The sequence below is a fragment of the Arvicola amphibius genome, chromosome 7 (assembly GCF_903992535.2).
Source record: "Arvicola amphibius chromosome 7, mArvAmp1.2, whole genome shotgun sequence".
NCBI lineage: Eukaryota > Metazoa > Chordata > Mammalia > Rodentia > Cricetidae > Arvicola > Arvicola amphibius.
Window position 1 is genome coordinate 1,976,640 of NC_052053.1, and position 26,339 is coordinate 2,002,978.

The following is a 26,339-nucleotide window of genomic DNA, read 5'->3' on the forward strand; positions in this document are numbered from 1 at the left end:
TCTTGTGGGAAGTCAAAAGAGAAGCCCCAATCTCTGGTCTGCTTTTATTCTGGCTAACAAATTAAATGTCCTGCTGGATGAGAGAAACCTAACTTTTTGTAACAAAAACTTCCTCTCTTTTGAAATCTTAGAACTTTTGTGTCATTTGTTAATTTACTCTTAGAAAGTAAAACAGGTTGGAGAGATGGCTCAGCCATTAAAAGCATTGACTTCTCTTCCAGAGGACCCAGGTTGACAGCTCACAACTGTCTGACACCCTCACACAGACATACATGCACACGAAACACCAATGCTCATAAAAGTAAATAAATAATTATTATTTTTCCTTCCCCGCTCCCTTCCCCCCCACCCCCCGACAGGGTTTTCTCTGTAGCTTTGGAGCCTGTCCTGGAAGTAGCTTATGTAGACCAGGCTGGCCTTGAACTCACAGAGATTCACCTACCTTTGCCTTCTGAGTGCTGGGATTAAAGGCATGTACAACCACTGCCTGGCTAATAAATTATATTTTTTAAGAAAATAAAAAGCTAGACATGGTGGTATATGCCTTTGATCCCAGAACTTGGGAAGTAAAGGCAGGTAGGTCTCCTAAGCTTGAGATCTTTATAGCCTGCCGGGTCACAAAGTGAGACACTGTCTCAAAAACCACAACCCAATCTATTTTTTAAAACTAAAGAATAGAGAAGCATTATACTTCTTGCCAGAGGTTCACCTAGCATACATGAGGCTTGAGCCGGCACCCAGGAAAAAGAGTGGGAGCATAATGAAACAAACACCAGTATTTTTTTTCCTGCTAAAATATACTGGTGATTCTGGGTGTTTCTTTGTAGTTCCCCGTTAATCAACACAGGCATATACCTTATTTGGGCCAGCTTTCCTGACAGGCTGAAAATCATCCAGGCACTTGGCTCTGAACATTATGGACAAAATACTAGCAATCAGTGTTGCTTTTCAACCATGTTCTCTTTTCTCATTTTGATTTCCCAGCCTAAGGAAATAATGTAATGGCAAGATTTCTATCTTAGTAGTGCCCTTTCTTAAACTCTGACTCATACAAAATGGCACTTGCCTCTTAAAAAGGTATACTAGCTAGTCTGGTAAACACGCCGTTTTGTTGTTGTTTTTTTTTTTTTTAAAAAAAAAAAAGAAAGAAAAAACCCTAAAACTAAATTGCACAAAAGAAGGGGGGGTGGAGAAAAAAAAGCTTCTTGTGAGAAGGGATGTCCATCTGAAAAAAGTCAACTGGACTAAGCCATTAAAAAAGCACAGCCCTTTTTAAAAGTGTATTCGTCATAAACTCGTCATAAGCGTAGCAGGAGCTGGCTTCTGACTAGCTGTGATGCCCCAAGGTTCAATATAACATGAAAGCCATCCTTGGCAGAGTTCAGTAGTCCTGTTAGCGGAGGCTGCTGCTGCTGCTGGCCTGCGAGCTGCCCATACCAGGGTGATCTGGACTATGTCGGTTCTGGAGGAGACAGAAAAGGGGGAAAGAACATTTAGAAACGCAAAAACAGACCTGGCTGGACATGGTGCACGCCTTTAATCCCAGGGCTTTGGAGAGAGCCAGAGGCAAGCCTATCTCTCTGAGAAGCCAGACTGGTCTATTTAGTGAGTTCCAGGCCAGCTAACCAAGTCTATATCTCAAGGCTGTCTTAAAACAACAAATCTTAAAGATTAAAGGTGTGGTGGCGCACGTGGAGGCAGAGGCAGGTGGATCTCTGAGTTCGAGGCCAGCCTGGTCTACAAGAGCTAGTTCCAGGACAGGCTCTAGAAACTACAAGGAAACCCTGTCTCGAAAAACCAAAAAAAAAAAAAAAAAAAAAAACCAAAAACCTTCATAATACAAGATGAGCCTGCTTAGCATAGACTTGTAACCTCTTGCAACTGCTTAGGAGGCAGAGGTAGGAGGACTGCAATAATTTTACAAGACTGGATCTGGCTCAGTGTGTAGGGTACTGCCTCAAAGAGAAAAAGAACAAGAGAACTAGCCTTGGCCAGTACTGGAAAAGTCAAATGTTTGCCCTGGGTTTTCAATCTTGGGTCCAACTTGAGGCAAAGGGTTCTACTTAAAAAGGGTGGAGAGATGGCTCCAGTTATGAGCATGTACTGTCTTGTGGAAAACCCAAGTTCAGTTCCCAGCACCCCCACAGGATAGTGACTCCAGCTCCAGGGCTGCCCTCTCCTGGTCTCTGTGGGCACTGTACCTGTGTAAGGAAATTTGTATACGTAAATTAAACAGAAAACAAAAATGGCTACATGGAAAACTCAACAGGCGCTACGACAGCCCTCTACCTTCTTCTTCTTCTTTTCTTTCTTTTTCCTTTTCCGTTCAGGATCCTCTTCTTTTTTCTTTTTCTTCTTTTTGTGATCTGAATCAGATGGCGTTTCTGTAGGAGACATTAAGAGCCTGTTGAGCATAAGATCTATTGCTATGCACTCTTAAGGCTGCAGGAAACCGAGCACCTGAGTTCAGAAAGGATAGAGAGGTGCTGGTAGAGCAGCTGCCAAGTCCCTGCTTGCCCAAGCAACGTCAAGACACGAGTTTCTTGGGGGAAATCTGGGCGTCCCGAGGAACTAAGCTTAACTGAAGGCCAGGCAGACTTGGGCTGAAGAGAAGTGCTTCTTACCTGGGGGGACAGGATCCTGGGTCCGGCTCTGTTTATGCTTATGCTTGTTCTTCTTCTTGGGAGGCTGGATGTGCATCAGACGACACTGCTCTGGCAACTGAGGGGACGAGAGGAAAGTCCAGGTGAATAGAGGAAACTAGACAGAAAACTTCCTCTGTGCCTTTTAGGCCTCCCCAAGAAGGGACTCACCGGGCCAGTATGGAGGCGGAAACCAGACAGCATGGTCCCTGTGATTGGATTAAAGGAGCTACTAAGAATAGGAGGCTTCTCGATGAGGGAGCGGAGGCTGCTGTTGTCATGGGAGCCAGGGAGGTCGATCATCCCTGGCAGGTCAGGCAGGAAGTTACTTAACTTCTCCTTCACCTTCTTTCCACAGAACTTATTATAGGCCTGTTCCAGGTTGTAGTGTGTGATTAAATTGGTGCTGCCCGTCAGCTCTGTGCTGCCTAGAAAACAGCAATAATGAACTTATATACCAAAAACAGATGATAGGGTTTGCTTGTTTGTTTGTTTGGTGCCACTAACCCAGAAGATGTAAAACTTTAAGACAATTCTGAAGTCATTTCTGACAATTCTGAGCCCTCTCAGTCTCAGCAGCAGTGTCCCCTCCCCCCCCCCCCCCCCCCCCCCCCCGGGAACCAAGGACCTAACAACTGCCCACACACATACTGAAATGTGGGGAACTTTCCATCATCTCCCCGAGTCCTTGTGAATGTTCTCCAAATAGAACTCAGTTATTGAATGGGGCAAGATAACCCTTAGGTGTTGACTCAGTGAATGATGTTTTGACTTAGGCCCTGGGAAAGGGTCAAAGTGACCCTCAGAAGTTTCCCTTTACCTCATCTGATCTGGCAACCATTCTCCAGCCAATTATTGGTAATAGCCCTATTGAATAAGCCAATCATAATAGTTAAAGAACAACCCCCAGACTCCCTTCCTTCTGTGGTTTTTCCCTTTAAAAATAGCCTGTACCAGCCATTTGGGGTCTTTCTAGCCTCCTGAATGCTGGAAGACCCTGCCATGACAGAATTAATAAAATCATCATGCTTTTACATCAGATGTGTGAGAGACGGTTTTTTTTTTTGGGGGGGGGGGGATGCGACTCCTCCTCAGTGATTGGACTCTAGGGTCCAACAAAGGAACTGAAGGAAAAAACAATTTTTAGGTTTACTTTATGTATATGTTTATTTTGCCTATATGTATACATGTGTACCATGTGTGTGTCTGGTGCCTGCAGAGGTCAGAAGAGGGGTTAGATCTCCTAGAAGTCAGATGGTTGTGAGCTGCCCTAGGAACTGAACCTGGGTCTTTTACAAGGGCAGCCCATACTCCTAACTGTTAAGCCATCTCTCCAGCCCCATGAAGGACTATATTTTAATACTAATGAGGAATCTATTATAAAACAAAAACTATTGTCTTAGTCACTGTTCTATTGCTACGAAGAGACGTGATCACGGCAACTCAAAACTGAGAGAGCACTTAATTCATTATCATGGTGGGCAGGATGATGGCAGCATGGTGCTGGAGGAGGGGAGAGCTACCTACTGATCTGCAGGCAGAAAGGGTGTAGACCTGGCATGGGCTTTTGAAACTTCAAAGCCCCCCCCCAGTGACAGACTTCCTCTATGCAAATATTCTGAAAAACTCGAAACATTTCAGATAATAGACACTAAGGCTATAATAACAATAGTAATAACATAATATATATAATAACATAATAATATAATAACAATAATAATAATAGTCAGATGTAGTGGCGCACACCTGTAAGCCTGGAATGCCAGCTCTCAGGAGGATGAGGCAAGATAGCTCCATTCAAGGCCAGCTTGGGCTGTGCAGTGAATCCCATCTCAAACACCCCCAACTCGGGAACATACAATAAACACAAATATTAAACTGTGGGCTAGAGGAATGGAACAAATGGAGCAAAGTAGGACAGAGATGGAACCCAGCTTGCTTGCTTGCTTGCTTGCTTTCTTTCTTTCTTTCTTTCTTTCTTTCTTTCTTTCTTTCTTTCTTTTTCTTTCTTTCTTTTTGGTTTTTTCGAGACAGGGTTTCTCTGCAGCTTTAGAGCCTGTCCTGAAACTAGCTCTTGTAGACCAGTCTGGCCTCGAACTCACAAAGATCCGCCTACCTCTGCCTCCCGAGTGCTGGGATTAAAGGCGTGCGCCACCACCGCCCGGCTGGAACCCAGCTTTAATAGGAAGACTAGTCACCACAGGAAAACAGATTTTGTGGCTGTGACTACCTTGTGACCAATATGTTTATTTTTTTTTTAGATTTATTTATTTACTTATTTACTTATTATATGTACAGTGTTCTGTCTGTATGCTTGCTGGCAAGAAAAGGGCACCAGATCTCATTACAGATGGCTGTGAGCCACCATGTGGTTGCTGGGAATTGAACTCAGGACCTCTGGAAGAGCAGTCTTAACCTCTTAATGATATCAAGTATTACTTAGGAAGAAATACTCAATGAAAATATGAGCAACCAGAATTCTAATACTAGCTGTCCTCTCTGTTGCTCTTTTCTTTTATCTATGTAATGGGACAATAGCTTTGTGTTTCACTGCTTTTTTAAAGATTTATTATGTATACAGTATTCTGTTTGCATGTGTGCTTGCAGGCCAGAAGAGGGCACCACATCTCATTATAGATGGTTGTGAGCCACCGTGTGGTTGCTGGAAATTGAACTCAGGACCTCTGGAAGAACAACTAGTGCTCTTAACCTCTGAGCCATCTCTCCAGCTCCTATTCCATTATTTTCAAGGCTCACTGGTTAAAAAAGATACTACCAATATATTTAGTGGCTGACTTTTTTTTTTAAAAGAATAGACATATGCTAAAATATGGACCAAACAGAGTAGACATAGTTACCTGGCAACTGCACTGATAAGTACGACAGCACACAGCAAGAGTGACTTGTTTATGATTATTTACTTGGGAAAGCTGAGGGCAGATTGGTGTTTTGTGCACATGACTAGTTAGTGCCCAGGTCACACACTAAAATGTTTCTGAAATAAGCATTTTTTTTCTGGTCTAGGCCTCCCTCCACCTGTCTGCTTCTCTTTGCTGTCAATGACTCTGTAGAGCGATGAGCAACAAGGTTGGGGTACTTGGCATCACAATGCCTCTCACAATTGGCACTGCCTTCTGCTTGCCAGGGTGTCTCCTTACAGATGATAAGGAACTTAGTGCTTTTCATCATCTCTAAACAAGCTGATCAAAGTGGCACACACCAGTAATCCCGCATCCAGGAGGAGGGGTAGAAAGCACAGGAGCTGATGCTTATCCTTGCTACACTAGTTTGAGGCCATCCCGGATGACACAAGACTGCATCAAAGGGGGAATTAAGAAAGTAAGTGCCAGAGGCTGGCTAGATGGCTCAGCACATGACCATGACCCAGATTCCATGCCCAGCACCCACACAGCTGATAGGCATTTGTATGTCATTCCAGTTCCAGGGAATCTGATGTCTCCTCTGACTTCCATGGGTACCAGGCACACGCATGTCACATACACACATGAAGGAAAACATTCATACATATAAAATAAACACTAAAATACAGACATGAGTTTAACTTCTATTTAAACTGCTAGTTCTCTGAAAATGACTTACAAATTTCTTTCAGAAGCCATGGCTCCTGAAAACAAATCCTAAAATGTCAATCCTATGCAGATTCATTTTTTCTCTCCTTGAAATTTTAAATCCTGCTAACATCACTATGGCCTCTTCCAATTATTGGACCTCAACATTCTGTAATACATTCTGTAAGTGCAGAAAACAAAACTTTTTTGTTGTTGTTATTTTGAGACAGGGTTTCTCTGTAGCTTTGGAGGCTGTCTTGGAACTTCAAACCAGGTGGCCTTGAACTCACAGAGATCCGCCTGCCTCTGCCCCCTGAGTGCTGGGATGAAAGCTGTGTGCCAGCACTGCTTGATGAAAACAATACTTCTTAGTTAAGACAAAGTTAGAAACAGTGGTAGAGTGCTTGTGCAGCAATGTGGGAGACCTTCAGTGATTCTCAGTCCTGGGAGTGGGGGAAGGAAACTGCTACTTAAATTCCCATAATACACGATGGTGCATGCTTTTAATTTTAATTTCAGTACTCGGAAGCATAGGCAGGCGAGTCTGATTTACAAAACAAGTTCCAGGACAGCCATAGCTACACAGAGAAACCCTACTTTTTGAAAAACAAACAAACAAATCGTGGTACTTGAGTCTAATATTATTTTTTAATTGATTTTTTTTAAAGGTTTACTATTTTTTATTTTATTTTTTGTTTTTCGAGACAGGGTTTCTCTGTAGCTTTGGAGCCTGTCCTGGAACTACCTCTTGTAGACCAGGCTAGCCCCGCTTCTGCCTCCCGAGTGCTGGGATTAAGCTGGGATTAAAGGCATGTGCCACCACCGCCTGGTTTAAGATTTACTTCTTTTGTATGTATGAGTGCATGCATGCCTGTTTGCCACATGCACGTATGATGTCTATAGAAGTGATAAGCCTCTGAGCACGTGCAAGAACAAGAGCTCCTAACCACTGAGCCAGCTCCAGCTCCCGAGCCTAATACTTTTAAAAAAATGATTCATTAAAATATTTTTTTTTTTTTTTTGGAGACAGAGCCTCTCTTTCTGGTCTTGGACGACTTGTAACTCACTATGTAGACCAAGCTGGCCTCAAACTCGAAGAGATCCACCCTGTTTCTGCCTCCCAAGTGCTGGAATTAAACATATGAACTCAGACTGAAAGATTTATTTTTATCATATTTGTGTGTATATGTGTCTGTGCTGTTTGAATGTACTCCACATACCATTTGAGCACCTGTGGAGGCCCAGCAGAGGGTGCTGGGTTCCCAGGAGCAGGAGCAAAGGAGAACTATGAGGCTCCCCACGTGGGTTCTGGGAACCAAGTGCCCTCAACCTCATAACCTTGGAGCCATCTCTCCAGTTCCCCTGTAGACAAGACTGGCCTTGAACTTTTGATGGAGCCAAGGATGCCCTTGGACTCCTGATCTTCCTGCCTAGCGCTGAGATTATAGACATGTACCACCATGCCTGGTCTCCAGAACTCCATGCTTGTGAAGCATGAACTTTACCAGCTGAGGTACATCTCCAGCCTTCCAATCCAATTCATAGTTTTATTCCAACTTAGCTTTGGAGCCTCATCAACCATTATTTTTCCATGCGAAATTAATCTCTCTCCCCCCCCCCCTCTCCTCTCCCCCTCCCCCCCCTCCTTCGTTTTTTTGAGACAAGGTTTGTCTGTGTTAACAGCTCTGGCTGTCCTGGAACTCTGTAGACCAGACTGGCCTCGAACTCACAGAGATCCGTCTGCCTCTGCCTCCTGATTAGAGGTGTGCACGACCTCTGGCTTGGCTGACATCTTATTCTTGATGTTATTTTGGCTAACAGCACATTAAGATGTGTGAAGTGTAACTACAAAGTAATAAGACTGACACTAACAAGAATACAAGCACGATCATTAAACCATATATTTTATATCTCAAAAAAAAAAAAAAAAAGCTACCTAAAGACTAAGTTTGCCAATCTCCACTTCTCACACTCATTCCTCTATTCCTTACCCAGCATTTGCCTCGGAGGAAATTCAGTATTTGTCAACTGATTTACAGAAACAGGTACAATCAGAACAGATAATGCAAAAGATAAAGAAACTACCGGAGGAAGCTGGGCCTGGTGGTACAGAGGGAGGTGGATCTCAAGTGAATTCAAGACCAGTCAGGACTACAGTGAATTCCAGGCAAGCCTGAGCCACACAGTGAGACCCCGTCTCAACAAAACAGAACAGTCAAAACTAAAATAAAACTGTTGCAAGACACCTATCTCTAAAGCACAGTCTTTATGCTTCAGTTTCTCAATTACAAAATACAATACAGGAATACAGGCGAGACCTCTCTAAAAGGGCTACAATAAATACTACACATTGCTACACACGCCTCCCGAGTTCCAAACAACGGCTCAGGCTGTGACAGAGTCACGGACGGCGGACAGCGTCCAGAAGCGCCCAGACCCACCCCACGAAGGCGAAGGCGAAGGCGAGCTCCTCACCCGGCAACTCCCGCATCAGGTAGAAGGGGCCGCTCCCAGCAGCCGACTTGTCTGCGCCCGCGGGGGCCGAGCTCGCGGGCGGCGGCGGGGCCGCGCCTGGACCCCCTCCCTGAGGAGGCGGAGGCGGCGGGGGCGGCTTCCCGGGCCCGAAGCCCAGGGCGCTCGGGGGCGGTGGGGGGTCGGCTTGAGCTCCGAACAGCGCCGTGAAGTTCTCCATGGCACCCTCGGCTCCCGGGTTACCCGGGATCCGGCGTTAGCGACGTTTATTGGACAGCGCTCTCGCAGGGTCCCACCCTCGTCCTCTAAGGGCTTCTCGTCATTGGATACATTAGGCCCCGCCTGCCGACTTCCGGCGACCACTTCCGTCGCTCTAAGAGACGGTTCCGGAGGTCCTATAGCCAATAAAATGACTCAGGTGGAAAAGCGACAACCCTACGGACCAATAGACTACCTAACTCACATCTACATCCGGGTTTGGAGGCGTGGCCTTTGCTCTCCGGCCCAATAGAAGCCTCGCTGTCGGGGGGCGGCGGAGGGACTAGCCGGGGGCGGGACGGAGCCGGCGGGGACCGAGCCGGGAAGATGGCTGTCCTCGCGCCTCTGATCACCCTGGTGTACTCGGTGCCGCGGCTTTCTCGATGGCTGGCCCGGCCCTATTGCCTTCTGTCCGCGCTGCTGTCCGCCGCGTTCCTCCTCGTAAGGAAACTGCCGCCGATCTGCAGCGGTCTCCCCACGCAGCGCGAGGATGGCAACCCGTGTGACTTTGACTGGGTGAGCTCCCCCTGCCTCGGTAGCTCCCGACCTTGACCATCTCCGGGCCGGCGGGCGCACGGGAAAGTGTTGGGGGACGTTTCGGGACGTGACCGTCCTGGCTTAAGGTGGGGAAACAGAACCCAGGGTTTCCTCCACACAGGAACGGTGTTCTACAGGGATGCCAGGCTTCCCGGGGCGCTGGCGAGGAAGACAGACCAGTAGCAGAAATACCGTTTTTCTATCTATCTATCTATCTATCTATCTATCTATCTATCTATCTATCTATCTATCTATCTATCTATCATCTATCTATCTATCATCTATCTATCTATCATCTATCTATCATTTATCTGTCTATGTATTTATCTATCATCTGTCTATATCTGTCATGTATCTGTCATCTATCTATCTATCTATCATCTATCTATCTATCATCTATCTATCATTTATCTGTCTATGTATTTATCTATCATCTGTCTATATCTGTCATGTATCTGTCATCTATCTATCTATCTATCTATCATCTATCTATCTAATCTATCATCTGTCATCTGTCTGTTTGGCAAATTGATCTCAGCGTAGGTAGGCAACTTTCCCAAGGTCACACACCGATCAGAAAGTGCTGCCTTACCTTGTTCAATTCTGATAGGCTGGCCGATTTAGGTCGCTAACTCAAAATGACTCAGGTGGAAAAGCAACCGCAGGACTGCCCAGGCCACTGTAACTGCACACCCTATCATCTTCAGGGGGATAGAGAAACAGGGAAGGCTACAAAAGCATGAGGCGGGGAGGGGGGCAATAATTTCAGAACAATTAACATTGCTGTGAAGGTACTGAACATAGAGCTAATATTCCTTTCCTGTACAAATATTTATGTTAGAATGGCAGTGACCCAGACTCAAGGCCTGAAGGTATTACTGTAACCATGGGTAGGCCGCGTTTCTTTGTTCACACACTTCTGGGACTCTCAAACAAGATTATTAACTTTGTTTACATAAAGATACCATACTTTTGCCAGGATTTGTGTTGTACCCCACTGGTCCTAGCACTCTGGAGACAGAGGCAGGTGGATCTCTGTGAGATTGATGTAGGCTCTCCTGGTCTGTATCACACATTCCGGTCAGTCAAGACTACATAGTGAGACCCTGTCTCAAAAGGACACCACACCAAAGACCCTAATTTCCCCCTTCCCAGTGCTCTAGAGTCATACCTTATAAGTTGTAACACTGGAAGGTGCCTCTTAAGAAATGCCTTATGAAACTGGGTGGTGGGGGCGCAAGTCTTTAATGCCAGCACTTGGGAGGCAGAAACAGGTGGATCTCTTTGAATTTGAGGCCAGCCTGGTCTACAGAATGAGTTCCAGGACAGCCAGGGCTACACAGTGAAACCCTGTCTCAAAAAACCAAAAACAGACTGTAGCACAATTAATAAAAACCCAGAGACAGAAGCTGGAGTTCAACCTGAAGGTCAGAAAAGCAAAACAGCCAGCCAGCCACTGGCTCTTACCTCTACCTCAGTCGGAAATGGCAATCCTGCCTCCAGGGAATCTAGGAGACCGCATCTGAGAGCTGTCTTACATCCCTCTCTCGGGCTAGAATTAAAGGTGTGTGTCACCACTGCCTGGTCTGTAAGGCTGATCAAATGCCACTGTTTTACTTTCTGATCTTTAGGCAAGCTTTATTTATCAAAATACAAATGAAATATCACTGACCTACGAAACGTTCTCGAAAACAAAACAAAATTAAAAACATATCACCTAAACTATATAGCAAGATCCTTCCTCAAAACCAAATGATGAAAAAGAATCCGACCCTTGAGAGGCTGAGGTGGGAGGAGCATAGTGAGTTTGAAACCTCACTGGCTGGCACAGTGAGACAGAAGGAAAGAAGTGAGTCTGGCATGTTATCTAACCTCCACATGTGTGCTGTGGCACGGGTGTGCACACACACAAAAAAATCAGTGGGGCATGGTGATGTGCCACGACAATCCTAGTGCTTTAGAGGCTGAGGCAGAATTGCCTGGGCAAGATAGTGAGAGCAAGTCTCAAGGACAGAAGTGGGGAGGGAGGAAAAAGAGAAGACCCAAATGTCAGGGACTTGCTCAAAGACACATGCAGTTGCCAAGGGTAGACTCTGAACCTGGTCTTTTGACCTGTTGGTCCCACTACACCTCAGCCAGCTCCAGTTATCTCTTTATGACCAGCCCGAGCTGGATTTCTTGTTTTGCATTTCACATGCTGCCCTCTGTCCCATCAGCCTTGTTCACCATGTGGCTGTCACTGACTGTCTTCCAGAGAGAAGTGGAGATCCTGATGTTCCTCAGTGCCATTGTGATGATGAAGAACCGCAGATCCAGTAAGCCGACCTGCTTTGTACTGCTGGGGGTTAGGACTCGGGCTATCAGAGAGGAGCATTATTTAATGAACTAAATAAATAGTTCCACATTTCCTGCCTGGGGCTAGTTTGACCTTGGACTTCTGTGTCCTCTCACCCCGTTCCCACTTCTAAGTACCCCAGGAAGAGGGACAGAGTGAGCCTTGTGCCCAGCCTGACTCTGGTCTCTGTTCCAGTCACCGTGGAGCAGCATGTGGGTAACATCTTTATGTTCAGTAAAGTGGCCAACGCGATCCTCTTCTTCCGCCTGGATATTCGAATGGGTCTACTGTACCTCACACTCTGTATAGGTGAGAAACTGCATTTATTACGTTAAGGTTCTATAATTAATAATTTGGAATAGTAAAGATCTTTGATAAAGGCTTGATTTTTGAGAACCAGGTTCCAATCCTTATCTTACACCTAATGAATTATACTTGTAGCTTTTAATTATATGTACGCAGTAAGTATTTACTTGGACAGTACTTTAAGAAGAATATATGCTGGTGATCTATGTAGACATGTGTATTCTTTGGTGTCTGAAATACTAAGTGGGTTTGCAAATCTGTAAGAGACCCCATATGTTATCTCTGACATGCATGTTAACTCTGCTCAGTGTTCCTGATGACCTGCAAGCCCCCCCTGTACATGGGTCCTGAGTACATCAAGTACTTCAGTGATAAAACCATTGACGTGAGTATCCTGCTCCTGTGCTTGGCTCCTGCTGTGTGGGCTGTGCTCACTGTTCATCAAGATGCTGCTTGAGGACAGCAGTCAGTACTGGGCTTGGTGGTACTTGTGGCATGCGCTGGTGGCCGGGAGGCTGGGGCAGAACTGCCGCAGGAGCTTTTTCCTGCTTGTTTGTTTGCTCGTTTTTGTTTTTTAGACTAGATTTCTCTATATAGCCTTGCCTGTCCTGGAACTCACTCCATGGAGCAGACTGGCCTCTAACGAAGAGATCCGCCTTGCTCTGCCTCCCAGATGCTGGGATTAAAGGTGTATGCCCCCTCACCCAGTGGATTGCTGCAAGTTTCAGGCCAGTGTAGGCTCCTAGTGAGTGCCAGGGCAGCCCCAGCTACATAGTAGTAAGAGTCTGTCAAAGGAAAGGCTGGTAGGCAGGTAAGTTGGCTCATCAGGTGAAAGTGTTTGCCACATAAACCTGACAACCTGAACTGGGTCCCTGGAACCCATGGAAAGGTAGAGGAGGGAACCCACTCCTCAAAGTTGTCCTCCATAGTTAGATGATTGATAGATAGATAGATGATTGATAGATTGATAGATAATAGATGATAGATGACAGATTGATAGATAGATGATAGATGATAGATGATAGAGTGATTGATAGATGATAGATTGATTGATAGATAGATGATAGATAAAGATAGATAGATAGATAGATAGATAGACTTTTAAAAGAGAAAGTTCAGTGGATAAAAAGAAGGTCCTTGCTACCAAACCTCTGTCTTCAGTCTGGAAAGAGAAAACTGTAAGTGGGCAGTGGCCTATGTGCCTATACCCACATAATAAATGTAATTAAAAAATTTTTAGGTTATTAAAAAAAATTGGCCATTTCGCTTATGATAGAGTGCTTACCTCACATGTGTGAGGCACTGGATTCAGTCTTTGGTACCAACAAACCTGGGAAGGTTGTCAGGGTACTGGTTCGTTATGGGGAAGGGCATGCCCAGCTGTTTGAGCCTATTCTCTCTCCCCTCTGTGTGGCAGGAGGAGCTGGAGCGGGACAAGAGGGTCACTTGGATCGTGGAGTTCTTTGCCAATTGGTCTAATGATTGTCAGTCATTTGCTCCCATCTATGCTGACCTTTCCCTCAAGTGAGTATGCGGGGTGAAGCATGTCAATGAAGTGCTGTGCCTGCCTTACTTTGCTCTAATTTTGCACATCCAAAGTTCTTTCTCCCTTTCTTACCTAGTTACCTGTACTTCCAGTTCCCTTGATCTATCCCTGTGTTTTTCAGCATGTTAAATAGTATATGTTTTTGCAGGTACAACTGCCCAGGGCTCAGTTTTGGGAAGGTAGATGTTGGACGCTATACTGACGTTAGCACACGGTATGTAGATGCCTGGCAGAGGGTCGGAGCTGAGACTTTCTTAGAGTGATGTAAGAAGTCCTCTCTGGCCTTGTAGGTACAAAGTGAGCACGTCACCCCTCACCAAACAACTCCCTACCCTGATCCTGTTCCAAGGTGGCAAGGAGGTTATGCGGCGGCCACAGATTGACAAGAAAGGACGAGCTGTCTCGTGGACCTTTTCTGAGGTACATGAAGAAATGGGCAATGGTTTGGAGAAGGATATACAGCAGTGAATGGGCTCTATAGTTAGTCTGCGTTTAATCCTGAATTCTGCCGCTTGCCCACCATTTTTGAGGGTGTCACCTAGTAAGTTGCTCATCAGGTTTGTTATTTGCTTGCTGCTAATACTGAGGAAAACCATAAAGACTTGCTCTGTGAGGTGCCTGTGGTCTGTAGGCGGTTAGGTCCTCATCAGTACACTGGAGGCAGTAACACCTGGCTCATGGGCTTGCTTCACAGTTGCATGTGTGTACATACAATATTGGCACAAAAATTGACTGCTAACAAACACATAAATGCCAAAAAAAAGTCAGGGCAGATTTCTGCTCTCTGGTTCCTCTGGTTTCTAGACTGTGTTAGCTAAATACTTCCTACTCCCCAGCTCTGAACTTTACCTTCCCACCTAGTGTCTGATGTTTTCATCACTTTTGCATAGGAGAACGTGATTCGAGAATTCAATCTGAACGAGCTCTACCAACGAGCCAAGAAGCTGTCAAAGGGTGGAGACAGTGTGTCGGAAGAGAAGCCTGTGGGCCCCGCTCCTGCTGCTGTGCCAGATGGGGAAAACAAGAAGGACAAATAGGACCCTGCTTTGTTCTTGCTGCCTCTGGATTTCCGGCACCTTTGAGGCCCAATTCCAGCTGTAACCACAATCCTTGCCTGAGGCTGTGGCTGTTTGTTTTCTCCTGTTTGGCTGTGCCTGGGTTGGGGCAGGGTGCCTGCTTCTGGTTTTTAAAGAAGATTCTAGGGAACCATGAAGCAATGAAGGACTGTTCTACCCTGGCCAAGTATTTCTGGAAGGGAGAGATGATCTCATAGAGGTAGAAAAGGTTTCCCTCCAAGGTTGGATCAGTGTGTAAACTGCTTTTCAACGCTTGGATATCACCAGGCTGTGGTTTCATTATTCCTCCTAGTAAGCCTGCAAAGCATCGACTAAATTAAACTCTAATATTAGATGTCAGAGTTTGAAGCACTAAGAATTCTTCCTCAAGGAGCCGTTCTTCCTTTAGGCCTTTCTGGTTTGATCTGTGGCATTCATGAAACAGTTAAGTTTAAGGGATTGGTGATATGGCCCAGTGGTTAAGGGCACTGGCTCTCCTGTAGGGTTCCTAGCAGCCGCATGGGGGCCTGGACTGTCCGCATCTGTAGTCCAGGGACTCCAACATCACCTCCTGGCCTTGGCTGGCCCTGTATGCATGTGGTGCACGATCATCCATGAAGGCAGAACACCGAAAAGGGGTGTGTGTTGTAATTTAAGTGTCGCTGATCCGATGAAAACCCTTCAACCAGAATTTCCATCGTTGGAAATATAATTGAATGATCCGCCTGTATTGGGAACCGAGAGGAAGGGCAATGTAAGCTTGAGAGTTTCTTTTGCGTGGTGGGACCAGAAGAAAGCGCCAAGGCTGGGCAGCCGTTTTCTCCTACTGTCCACACAGCTTTCCCTAATAAAGGGATTGTTATTTTGATTGCCTTGGTGTTTCTCCTTTATTAGAAAGTGGGCAGCTGCAAAGGGACTGCTCTGATTTTTGTTGTTTCTGTTTTTTGAATCTAATATTGAACATTGAACTCAGGGACTCTAAGCCAAACACATCTCTAGAGCCTAATTAACTCCTTTTTTTTTTTTTAAGTTTGTGGGTGAGGGTCTTGATCTGTTGGAGGGATTAACCTCTGAGTCACCATCCCCTTGATTCACCTAAATCACCCGAGAGTCACCTGAGACTAAAGGTGCCAGCTACTGCGCCTCGGTAGTAAATGGGCTGGGGTTTAAAGTCCACTTAACATAAAAGGCCACACCCTTTGGTGTCCCCCTGTGAGAACTTGGATCTCCAAGTTCAGTGCCAGTTAGCGAGTTTCTGTAGTCTGAACAAACAGCACGGAAATGCGGTGTAAACTTCACGTGGAATTGGTCCACAGATTACGGGGTAGACGGTTTAGGTACAGAGAGTCCCTACCCGGCGCTAAGCCTGTGTGGTAGTGTTTTTTTGTTTTGTTTTGTTTTGTTTTGTTTTTGCTTTTTCCCTGAGTCCCTCGTGCAGGTCCCCTAGGCAGCACAGGGTGGTTTGATCCGGTCCTCTGCACCGCCCCCACCCCCTTCTGATAGGCAGCATGGTCGTGCTTGAAGGGCCCGCCTTTAAGTCACGTGGGTGCCTTTACCCGCGCTTCCTTCCCCGATAGATTTGTACTTGGAAGCTGCGAATTCGGGCTGCGGCTTTGTCCTTCGGGTTTGCATCGCCACCCTGTCCTACCAGCGCCCCAACCCCACACTGCATCTGCCGCCGGAGGTCCCCACCATGGCCCCTATCGGAAGAAAGCGGAAGGCCGCGCCGGCAGAGACTGTGGACAAGCGCGAGAAATTGGCAGAGGGCCCGGCGGTGGTCATTGAGCACTGGTGAGGGGCCGGGGATTCGCGGGGAGGGGGCGGGCGGGAAGCGTAGACCCGGGCCGCTGGGACCACAGGCCCCGTCTGCAATCATCCCTGTGTCCGCAGCACGAGCTGACGCGTCTACGGGCGCCACGCTGCTGCCCTGAGCCAGGCTCTGCAGCTGGAGGCCCCAGAGCTGCCTGTGCAGGTGAACCCCTCCAAGCCGCGGAGGGGCAGCTTCGAGGTGACGCTGCTGCGTGCGGACAACAGCCGTGAGTGGAGGCCGCGATGGGGTTAGGGGCGGGAAACGAAACCCGAGCACCTAAGACTGAGGGGATGGGGTAGTGGGTGCCATCATGATTTAGCTTTATCCGATCCTTCCCAGGTGCTGAACTCTGGACCGGTATAAAGAAGGGCCCGCCACGAAAGCTCAAATTTCCTGAGCCTCAAGAGGTGGTTAAAGAATTGAAGAAGTACCTTTCCTAAGGACGTTGGGCAGGGAGCCCCCATGCTGAGGTTTGCATCATGACTCAGGGACGCACATTGGTGTAGACTGTGCAAGTCTTACCCTTACAGCTATCTCACAGAATAATCACCTATTTTTGGTGACTATTTTAATTCCATGCCTCTTGGAAATGTTACTGGTGTGACATGTCAGTTTCTGTAGTTAAGGTCCCTCCAGAATCTTTGCTGTTACTTAGCTTTACCTGCACTTTTCTGGGTTTTGTAATAGTCTGTGTGATTAAGATAAAATCATCCCCCCCCCAACTCCCTCATTAGCCACGTGGACTTTTGTCCCTAGTGCTTCATACAGTGCTTTGGCATGTTTTCTGCACTTGTATGTTGGGTGCGCTCTGGATTTTGGGTTTTTGTGTTGTTAACCATAGCTGGGGCTGCGCATGTCTCTCTTGGTCCCTGTGATTTCTGGAACCTACTCATGTTCCCTTATCTATTTGCAGCTTTCATTCCCTGGAGATGTCGAAGCATTTATGATAGTGCATGGCCAAACTTAAGCTATGTACCTGAAGCCATAGTTTCTTCCTCACCAGAAATGATGGTTCCGTTGTGAGGCAGCCCTTGTAAAAGTTATTTGGTTTAATAAAAGTTAAAATTAAAGTGTCTGCGAGCATGGGTCAAATTTAAATTTAGTCTTAAAGGACGGACACAACCAGCTTCATGGGTTGTTGTTGGTCTTTGTATTTTTCATAATGTAAAGTAACTTCTGTGTGGAAATTGTAGGGTCTATGGTAAAACATGTGAAATGCTTATAAAAAACATGGATGTTGCTGTGTTTGGTGCTGTATGCCTGCAATCTCAGCACCTGGGAGACTGACAGGAAGACTGGAAATTCATGGCCAACCTAGCCTACAAGACCAGATTGTTTTTTTGTAAAACAAAACAAAACTATAAAAATTTATTTATTTATTATGTATACAGTGTTGTCTGCATATATGCCTGCAGGCCAGAAGAGGGCACCAGATCTCATTACAGATGGTTGTGAGCCACCATGTACTTGCCAGAAATTGAACTCAGGACTTCTGACAGTGCTCTTAACCACCGAGCCATCTCTGCATCCCCCAAAGTAAAGTTTTTAAAGCAGCTAACTACTTTTAATCTACTTCTTGGAAGTGGTTATGGAGAACATCTAGGCCCATTGAGGCTTTTGCTAGGCTTGTCATACTGGCAGTGAGTAAGCCCCGTGGCTGGGACCATGGCTGACTGTGACACCAGCCAGGACATTTGAGATCCCACTCATTCTGGTGCTCTATGTAACATAGCTTCATTCTTTTGCAGACATTCCTTAAATAGAACACAAACAGTGTCCCTGAATTTTCAGTGACTGTCAGATCTCTTGAATTGTGAAAGGCCTAGTCTTAACTATTCCTATATCTTAACTAGAGTTGGGGACCACAATTATTTTGTCACTGAAAAATGGATTACAAAGAAATAGCTCAGGTTCATAATTTTCTATCCATGGTATTGCTATTTATTTAACTTCTGCCTGGCGCACAAACCTGGGGAAGGGAGATCAGTGCTGAGGAGGGGACATGTGCTTGGCTTTTCTCCCAAGGAAGCCTTTTGCTGATCAACAGTTGTCACCCTGCTAGGAGCCCTGCCCTGCCTGTCCACTACGTTAGTATATCAATCTCTGTGTCTGACTCTGAGGAAGGGTCAGGCCAGACAGAGGGAACACCAGGCCCCAGCCTGCCCTCCTCTGCCCAGTTCTCCACGTCAACCTCTTCATCTTCAGAACTGCCAGGACATGGGTCCCGCAGTTGAGGGTTAGCAGACACTTCCCCGACTGCCTTGGGCACGGGATACAATACCTCATCCAGCCCTGTCTCTGCCCAGTTTGAGCATGGAAGTGAGAGATCCCTGTAAGACCTTTGTGAAGAGTCGGGGGAGTCAAGGTGGAGAAGTTTTTCTCCCTGACCATCCAGTGGCTGGGAGCTGGTAATTTCAAGGTCTGGAGTCCAAGAGCTTCTCAGGGAAAGTGCCTCTCTGTTTACCTCAGAGGGCATGACAAGGGGGCTAAGGGGCTCAGCTGATTCTGTGTTCTCAGAGGGCATGACAAGGGGGCTAAGTGGCTCAACTGGCTCTTTGTTCTCGCCAACCAGTTCCTTTTCCAATCCTGTGAGGTCTCTGGGCCAGAGTTCTATGTCTGGCAAGCACCATTCTTCCCCTTCAATCCAATTCTTTCCTGTTTCTGACAGGTGATAACTTGGGGTTCTGCAGCCTTCAGCCCCAGGACTCTCCAGAGATCCTACTGGTGGTTCAGCATCTGAACCACATAGCATGAAGTCCAGAATCTCTTCCAGCTCACTGGTGGCCGCAGTGCTTGTGATCCGATACTGCTCAGCTTCACAGGGCTGGCCTAGCAGGGCTGTGTCAAACGTGTAGGGCTCGCTGCAGTCGAGGTTCAGCACAGGTTCCTTTCCTATCAGCATCGGGCTGGACCCAAACTCTGACTTCACCACAGGGTGGTCTGGGGAGTGGCTAGCACAGAGCAAAATGTCCTGCAGCCCCGGGCTCTCTGGGGAGTCCTGACACAGCTGGGATCTAGCAGGTATTTCCTGCGCATTGACTGAGGCCAGCAGAGTTCCTGAAGGCTCTTCTACGTCTGAGGGTCCTGGGACCTGGGGGCTGTCTCGGGTGTTTCTGAGGGGAGGCTCCTGCACCACCTCCCAGCAGGTACCATTGACAATCTTCCTAAGCTTTACTCTCCCAACCTGCCCCTCCTCTACAGAGCTGGAGGCAAGGGCTCGGAATTCGGGGCTCTGCTTCTTGCCCCCACCAGTCTTCCTAACATCTGATGGGTCTGGAGTGCTCTCCAGAGGACTGACGTCCCCTAGCTTCTGCTTGTCCACTGCCTGTGCTGTTCCACTTACATTTCTCTGCCTCCAAAGACGCCGGCCAGGAGCTGTGGGCACTGAACTGGGACCACTTACAACGCTCGAAGGCCCAGATGTGCAGACATGGGGTGATGGCTTGGAGCGACTCAGCCTGATCTTTCGGGGCAACAGCTGCTCATCCACAGAAGGGTACAAGGTGGGATGGCAATGTGCTGTAGGGCCTAGAGCCGGGTCACTCTTCTCCTTAGGCCCTTCTCTCTGGCTCGGTGGAGACGAGCTTCTTTCTTGAGTCGAGCAAACCCTGGCTTTCTTCTTGAGTAAAAGGGTCTCTGGCAAGCTATCCACTGCTGTTACGCTGCTCTTTTTGTGAGGCCCCTCTTCTTCCCCTGAAGACTTCAACCTCACTGCTCCAAGAGGACCAGGAGTCTGGGGGGCAGGCAGTGGAGCGCGGGGGCGGCGGCTGGGTGCGACCACTCTGGCAGAGATCGGTGCGGCACTGGGTGGTTGTAAGCACTCTCTGTTTAGTCTTCGGCCCTGGGGAGCCTTTACTAACTTCCCACCCTCCAGCTGAAGGGTTTCCAGCTCGGAGACTCGGAGCTGACGGGCAGCAGAAAGCACATCCTGGGCTTCTTCCTGAGATACTTCCATCTCTGAAGTGTACAGGAAATCCACCAGCTTCCTGAGTGTCCTGATCTTTAGGCCTCCCAGTTCCAGCACCACCTTCCGACCCTGAACTGGCCTCTCTCGCTCCAGCCGTTCTGTGAAGAAGGGACTACAGGCAGACAGGATGCAGCAGTGGGCTGGGACAGCCTCACCTGGGGGAAAATACACACTTGTTATGCTTTTTTTTTGGTCTGTTTTTAGTTCCAATAACAAAAATCACTAATTTGAAAATAAAAACAAAAAAACAGTATCATATAATGTAGGGTGATGTGGGATTCCCCTCTGTATGTTACGAATGTTTATTGCCATTGGTTAATAAACTGCTTTCAGCCAATGGCTTAACAATATAGCCAGGCTAAAAATATATAGAGAGAGTAGGCGGAGTCAAAGAGATGCCATGTAGCCACTGCAGGAGGCAGATACTGGATGTGACCTTGTCCGTAGGCCACAACCACATGGCGATACACAGATTAATAGAAAAGAGCTAGCGAATAAAAAGTATGAGCTAATAGGCCAAGCAGTGTTGTAATAATACAGTTTCTGTATGGTTATTTCGGGTCTGGGTGGCCAGGAAATGAATGAGCAACCTCCAACTATAGTATTTAAAAACCATATTCTAGGGCTGGAGAGATGGCTCAGAGGTTAAGAGTATTGCCTGCTCTTCCAAAGGTCCTGAGTTCAATTCCCAGCAACCACATGGTGGCTCACAACCATTTGTAATGAGGTCTGGTGCCCTCTTCTGGCCTGCAGGCACACACACAGAATATTGTATACATAATAAATAAGTATAAAAAAATTCTTGTCTGTTATGCTCTGCGATGTTCTGCCATTATAAACTGCTGGGTGTGGCGGCACACACCTTTAATCCCAGCACTTGGGAGGCAGAAGCAAGTGGATCTTTGTGAGTTCATGCTCGAAAGACAAGCAACTGAGCCATCTCCCTAGCTCCTATTTGTGTGTCTGTGGGTACAGGTGTGTGTGAGAGAGATAGCATATACATACAGGTCAGGGGACACCCTGGGCTATCTGTCCTCTTCACTTCCTTTGACACAGGATCTGTTTGCTTCTACCTGCTCTCTACACCAGACCAGCTGTGTTTGAGATTCCAGGGTTCTGTCTTTGGCCTCCCATCTCCTTATACGGGGGCAGTCAAGGCATAGACAGTTGTACTATGACTTGGGTTTTAGGAATTTGAGCTCAGGTCCTCATGCTTGCACACCTAGTACTTTCAGCCAATGAGCCATCTCGCTACCTTCATATTTAGTTATTTTTAGGCCAAATATCATGTGATCTAGGCTGGCTTAAAATTCCCTCTGAAGTATGAGCTGAACGCTGGTCCTGCTACAGGCATGCACCACTGTGCCTGGTGTAGTCTATTCTGGGGAATTGAACCTACAGCTTCATGAAGCTGTACTAAGGCTCTGTCAACTGAGCTATATGCCCGACTTTTTAAAAAAATATTTTATATATAGTCTTCTGCCTACACATATGCACCATATCTCATTACAGACAGTTGTAAGCCACAATGTGGTTGCTGGGAATTGAATTCAGGACCTCTGGAAGAGCAAGCAGCCAGCACTCTTAACCTCTGAGCCATCTCTCCAGGCCAACTTTTTAAAATTTTATATATTTTTATTTTATTTGTATAAATGTTTTGCTTTCAGTGATGCCTGAGACCAGAAGAGGGCACTAGCTTTATTGGAACTGGATAACCACTAAGCTGCCATGTGGGTGCTGGGAACGGGACCAAGGTTCTCAGCAAAACATAAGTACTTTTAACTGATGAGCCATCTCTCCAGTCAACACCTCCTACCCCAGCTTTGTATCATTTTTGTTGTTTGGGTTGTTTTTTGGCTGTCCTGGAATTATCTCTAGCCTTGAACTCAGAAATTTTCATGCCTCTGTCTCCTGAGTGTTGGGATTACAGGTATGTGCCACCACTGACAGATTATGTTTGCTTTTTTGTTTTGAGACAAGGTCTCGAAAGATGGCTTATCATGGAAAGTGTTAGCAGCTGACCACGCCTACAGATCTGAGTTCAGTCCTTAAACCCAGAGGATACTGACCTTCACCTAGGGACTGCAGCACACCTCCCAGCTCACAAAATAAACGTGTATACGTGTGTGACTGAGCCTAAGTACACATAGGAGTAGCATGCATGAGTATGACTCACTCTGTAGCCTGGGCTTTCCCTGAATTGGTGATCCTTTAACTTCCTAATTTTATGTTTTAAATTCAGATTTATTATATGAATATTTTGTTCATATGTATCTATATGCACGTGTGTCTGTTGCTGACAGGGCATTGGATCCCCTGAGTTATGAATGGTTGTAAGCTGGTACAAAAATCAGCAGATGTTCTTAGCTAATGAGTTCTCTCTCTCTCCCCCATTCTAGTTTAATTGTAGGAGGAAAAAGCATAGTAACAGTTTAACTCTGTTTAAAATTTTCCTTATTTTAGTGCTTTACATGCACGTATATATCTGTGCACAACATGTGTGAGTTACAGACAGTGATAAACTGAAATGTGGGTGCTGGGAACTGAACCAGGGTCCTCTGGAAGAGCAGTCGGTGCTTGTAGCCATAACTAGCTTTCCGGTCCCCAACAATTTTCCTTTTAAGAAGAGTTTTAGAGGGGCTGGGGAGAGAGCTCATTTGATAGAATGACTGCCTAGCATGCAAAAAAAAACCCCAGGATTGATCCTCAGCTCTGCATCACATTAGGATGGTAGTACATTTAGGAGGCAGGAAAATTAGAAGTCCCAGGCCCTTTTCAGCTACATGGAGTTTGAGGAAAGCCTAGGCTGAATGAGTCCCTGTCTCAAAAACAAGACTTACCCTAATACAAGTGTGGTGGTGAAAGAAAGCCTTTAATCCCTGCCCTGGGGAGGCAGAGACAAGTCCTAGATCCCTGTGAGTTCCTGGTCTACATAGTGAGTTCTACAGAGCGACACAGTGAGACCCCCACCTTAACAAAACACCACCACCAATACCCTATCTCCTCCCAACACTGATTATCCTGGAAACAAAACAACTTTCCATCAAAGAATATTTATAGGCAAGAACATTCTCCTGGGTTTATTATTTACCTCTGGCCTTGGACTCATTTTACCTTGGTCTACAGTGATTTTCAGCTGAACCTCCTTTATTTCCTTACCCTCTGCCTGCAGAAGGGCATCACAAAACACACCGCTCTGCTGCTGGTGACGAAGCTGCAGAAAAGCTACCCGGAGGAACCGGGGATTCCTGTAGAGGATTTTGGAAGTGGCAGGAGAGCACATGTTGTATCTGGTCAATAAATCTAAGTTTTCACGGCTCAGATTCCTGTGGGTGAGATAATATATTTCAGAGGTATAATTAAACCTAATTTATTTTTTGTCTTTGAAATGGTGGAGAAATTTGAGAGACAACAAGTTGAAGAAACATCAGCTGAGAAGTTATGCTGAGGATAATCTCAAGAAAGACTATTGCAACAGTGGTTTCAGGCAGAAGCTGCGAGATAAGTCTACATTTGAAACTTGGCTCTGCTCTTAACTAACCTAGCTGTATAACATCACGCAGGTGACCTAACTTCTCAGAGACTCCTTTCTCTTATGCACGAAACAGAAATAACAGTACTTATCCTGTAGGGCTTTTAAAAAACTTTAAACAAGCCAGACATGGTGAAGTATGTCTGTATTCCAGTCTTTGGGAGGCAGAGTGTAACATCAGGAATTCAAGGACATCCATCCTCTCATATATAACTAGTTCAAGGCCAGCCTAGGCTACGTGAGCCCCTGTCTCAAACACAACAAATGTGGGCGATAGTGGTACGTGTCTGTAACTCAAACAACTGAGCGGAAAAGGTGGGAGGAATGAGTTTGAGGCCAGCCTGGACTGCACAGAAAGACTCGGACTCAAAAGAAAATTCAATACTTCAGCCTTTCTCATTTGCTCATATAGTGTGAACTATTCACATCATTCCTGAGCACCGCGTCAGTACACTTTGAATTTCACACTTGGAAAGACAATACTGCTGGCTATAAAACTGACTCTGGGAAGCCATGTGAACCTTTCTTTAAGCTCACTTATCACACTAACCAGCAGAGGGTGCACAATCAAGAAAAGAGGATTTGGAAGGCCTTGCATATATATATATAAAGTCACGGTTGAAGCCTGATGGTGGTGGCTCACGCTTTTAATCCCAGCACTCAGGAGGCAGAGGCAGGAGGATCTCTGTGAGTTCGAGGCCAGCCTGGTCTACAAGAACTAGTTCCAGGACAGGCTCTAAAGCTACAGAGAAACCCTGTCTCGAAAAAAACCAAAAAAAAAAAAAAAAAAAAAAAATCACTGTTGATTGATCAAAGTGAACCAGAATGATCTCGTCAGTTTGCAAATGTATGGACTTCATGAGCTTGGTTAATTGCCTGATTAACAGCAGAGCAAACAAAGGTGTGCATTTGACCCTCTTTTCCCACCCAAACAAAATGGATATTCTGACTTAAGTTTTTAGATGTGGATGTGTGTGTGTGTGTGTGTGTGTGTGTGTGTGTGTGTGATCCCACCCACCAGGCCTACTCCCCCAGCCCCACTTACTCCACAGCTGTGTTCTTTTTCCGGTATGATTATGGAGTTTTCTCTCAGGTAGCACTGAAGAGTCCGAATAGTTCACGTCAAAACTATCAGGAAAGAAAACAGCAAGTAGGAAAATTAAGAAAAGAGAAGCATCAGCTGGGCTTGGTGATTCCATGTCTGTAATCCTAGCTATTATTCAGAAGGCCAAGCAGGAGTATTATATGCTTCAGACCAGCATGGGCAATTTAGTGAACTCAGTTCTCAAAACATAATTTTAAAAAGTGAGGCCTTGGAGCTGGAGAGATGGCTCAGAGGTTAAGAGCATTGCCTGCTCTTCCAAAGGTCCTGAGTTCAATTCCCAGCAACCACATGGTGGCTCATAACCATCTGTAATGGGGTCTGGTGCCCTCTTCTGGCCTGCAGGCACACACACTGATAGGATATTGTATACATAATAAATAAAATATTTAAAAAAAAAAAAAAAAAAAGTGAGGCCTTATACCAAGAAGGGATTGGGGGGTGGGGCTGGAGAGATGACTCAGAGGTTAAGGGCACTGGCTGCTCTTCCAGAGGTCCTGAGTTCAATTCCCAGCAACCACATGGTGGCCCACAACCATCCAAAATGAGATCTAGTGCCCTCTTCTGGCCTGCAAGCAAACATCCAGACAGAATGCTGTATATATAATAAATAAATAAATCTTTTTTTTTTTAAAAAAAAAGGGATTGGGGGCACGGGGGAGTGGGGGCGTGACACTAATTCTCACACCAGCCAGAGGAAATGTGGATGAACAAGGAAACTTTCCAAAGTACCAATACCTAGCCTTGTCCTCAGACCCAGCCTGGAACGGTTCTGCAGTAAATTCGGTCCTGCTGTCCTGTGTTTCCTCTAGTTGTTTCTAGCCGGGAGGTTGCGCAAAGCAGCCCAGGTGGGCTCACCGTCTCAGTGATGGCGCTCGCTCACAATCCCGAAACCAGGGAGCGAGGGTTAGGCGGAGGCAACTGTGTCACAGAAGGTCCTGCAAAGCAGATGGCCTCGCACGCCTCGGCCCCGGGGCCCAACTCCTCGGAAGAGGGATCTCGGGCGCGAGGGTTTCTGGGAATGGAGCATGGAGCCAGTGCAGGCCCGAGGTCGGGGCTGCCCCCCACGGCCACCGCTGGCTAGGCCCACACGGGTCCTGCAGTCTCCCCGGGTAGCCAGCAGCCACATGCACCGGGCAGTGATGACGGACGAGGGCCTGAGGCCACGCGGCCCGGGCTACACACCGCGCGCTGCCATCCTCGCGCTC

General features: G+C 46.6%; 4 protein-coding genes across 5 annotated transcripts; 2 read left to right on the plus strand and 2 right to left on the minus strand.

Annotated features, from left to right (window-relative positions):
* Positions 1–1,252: 1,252 nt before the first annotated feature.
* Med19 (mediator complex subunit 19) lies at positions 1,253–8,915 on the minus strand. The gene is made up of 5 exons (XM_038336723.1): positions 8,687–8,915; positions 2,814–3,070; positions 2,625–2,721; positions 2,290–2,384; positions 1,253–1,462 (listed from the first exon to the last, which is right to left on the minus strand). The coding sequence occupies exons 1-5, from the start codon at positions 8,901–8,903 to the stop codon at positions 1,394–1,396; spliced, it is 735 nt and encodes a 244-aa protein (XP_038192651.1). The 5' UTR covers positions 8,904–8,915; the 3' UTR covers positions 1,253–1,393.
* Positions 8,916–9,236: 321 nt separating this feature from the next.
* Tmx2 (thioredoxin related transmembrane protein 2) lies at positions 9,237–15,588 on the plus strand. Of its 2 annotated transcripts, XM_038336738.2 has the most exons (8): positions 9,237–9,457; positions 11,733–11,793; positions 12,009–12,122; positions 12,428–12,504; positions 13,537–13,643; positions 13,814–13,879; positions 13,956–14,085; positions 14,556–15,588. In XM_038336738.2, the coding sequence occupies exons 1-8, from the start codon at positions 9,269–9,271 to the stop codon at positions 14,700–14,702; spliced, it is 891 nt and encodes a 296-aa protein (XP_038192666.1). In that variant the 5' UTR covers positions 9,237–9,268; the 3' UTR covers positions 14,703–15,588. The 2 variants fall into 2 exon arrangements, with proteins under 2 accessions (XP_038192666.1, XP_038192667.1); XM_038336739.1 differs by lacking the exon at positions 14,556–15,588 and having other exon boundaries at positions 13,814–13,868; positions 13,956–14,048.
* Positions 15,589–16,272: 684 nt separating this feature from the next.
* Selenoh (selenoprotein H) lies at positions 16,273–17,600 on the plus strand. Its single transcript, XM_038337759.2, has 4 exons — positions 16,273–16,511; positions 16,611–16,756; positions 16,870–17,000; positions 17,444–17,600. The coding sequence occupies exons 1-3, from the start codon at positions 16,414–16,416 to the stop codon at positions 16,968–16,970; spliced, it is 345 nt and encodes a 114-aa protein (XP_038193687.1). The 5' UTR covers positions 16,273–16,413; the 3' UTR covers positions 16,971–17,000; positions 17,444–17,600.
* A 1,013-nt stretch (positions 17,601–18,613) lies between these two features.
* On the minus strand, positions 18,614–23,780 carry Btbd18 (BTB domain containing 18). Its single transcript, XM_038335741.1, has 2 exons — positions 23,657–23,780; positions 18,614–20,652 (listed from the first exon to the last, which is right to left on the minus strand). Exons 1-2 carry the CDS (start codon positions 23,778–23,780, stop codon positions 18,614–18,616), a joined length of 2,163 nt encoding a protein of 720 aa, XP_038191669.1.
* Positions 23,781–26,339: the final 2,559 nt, after the last annotated feature.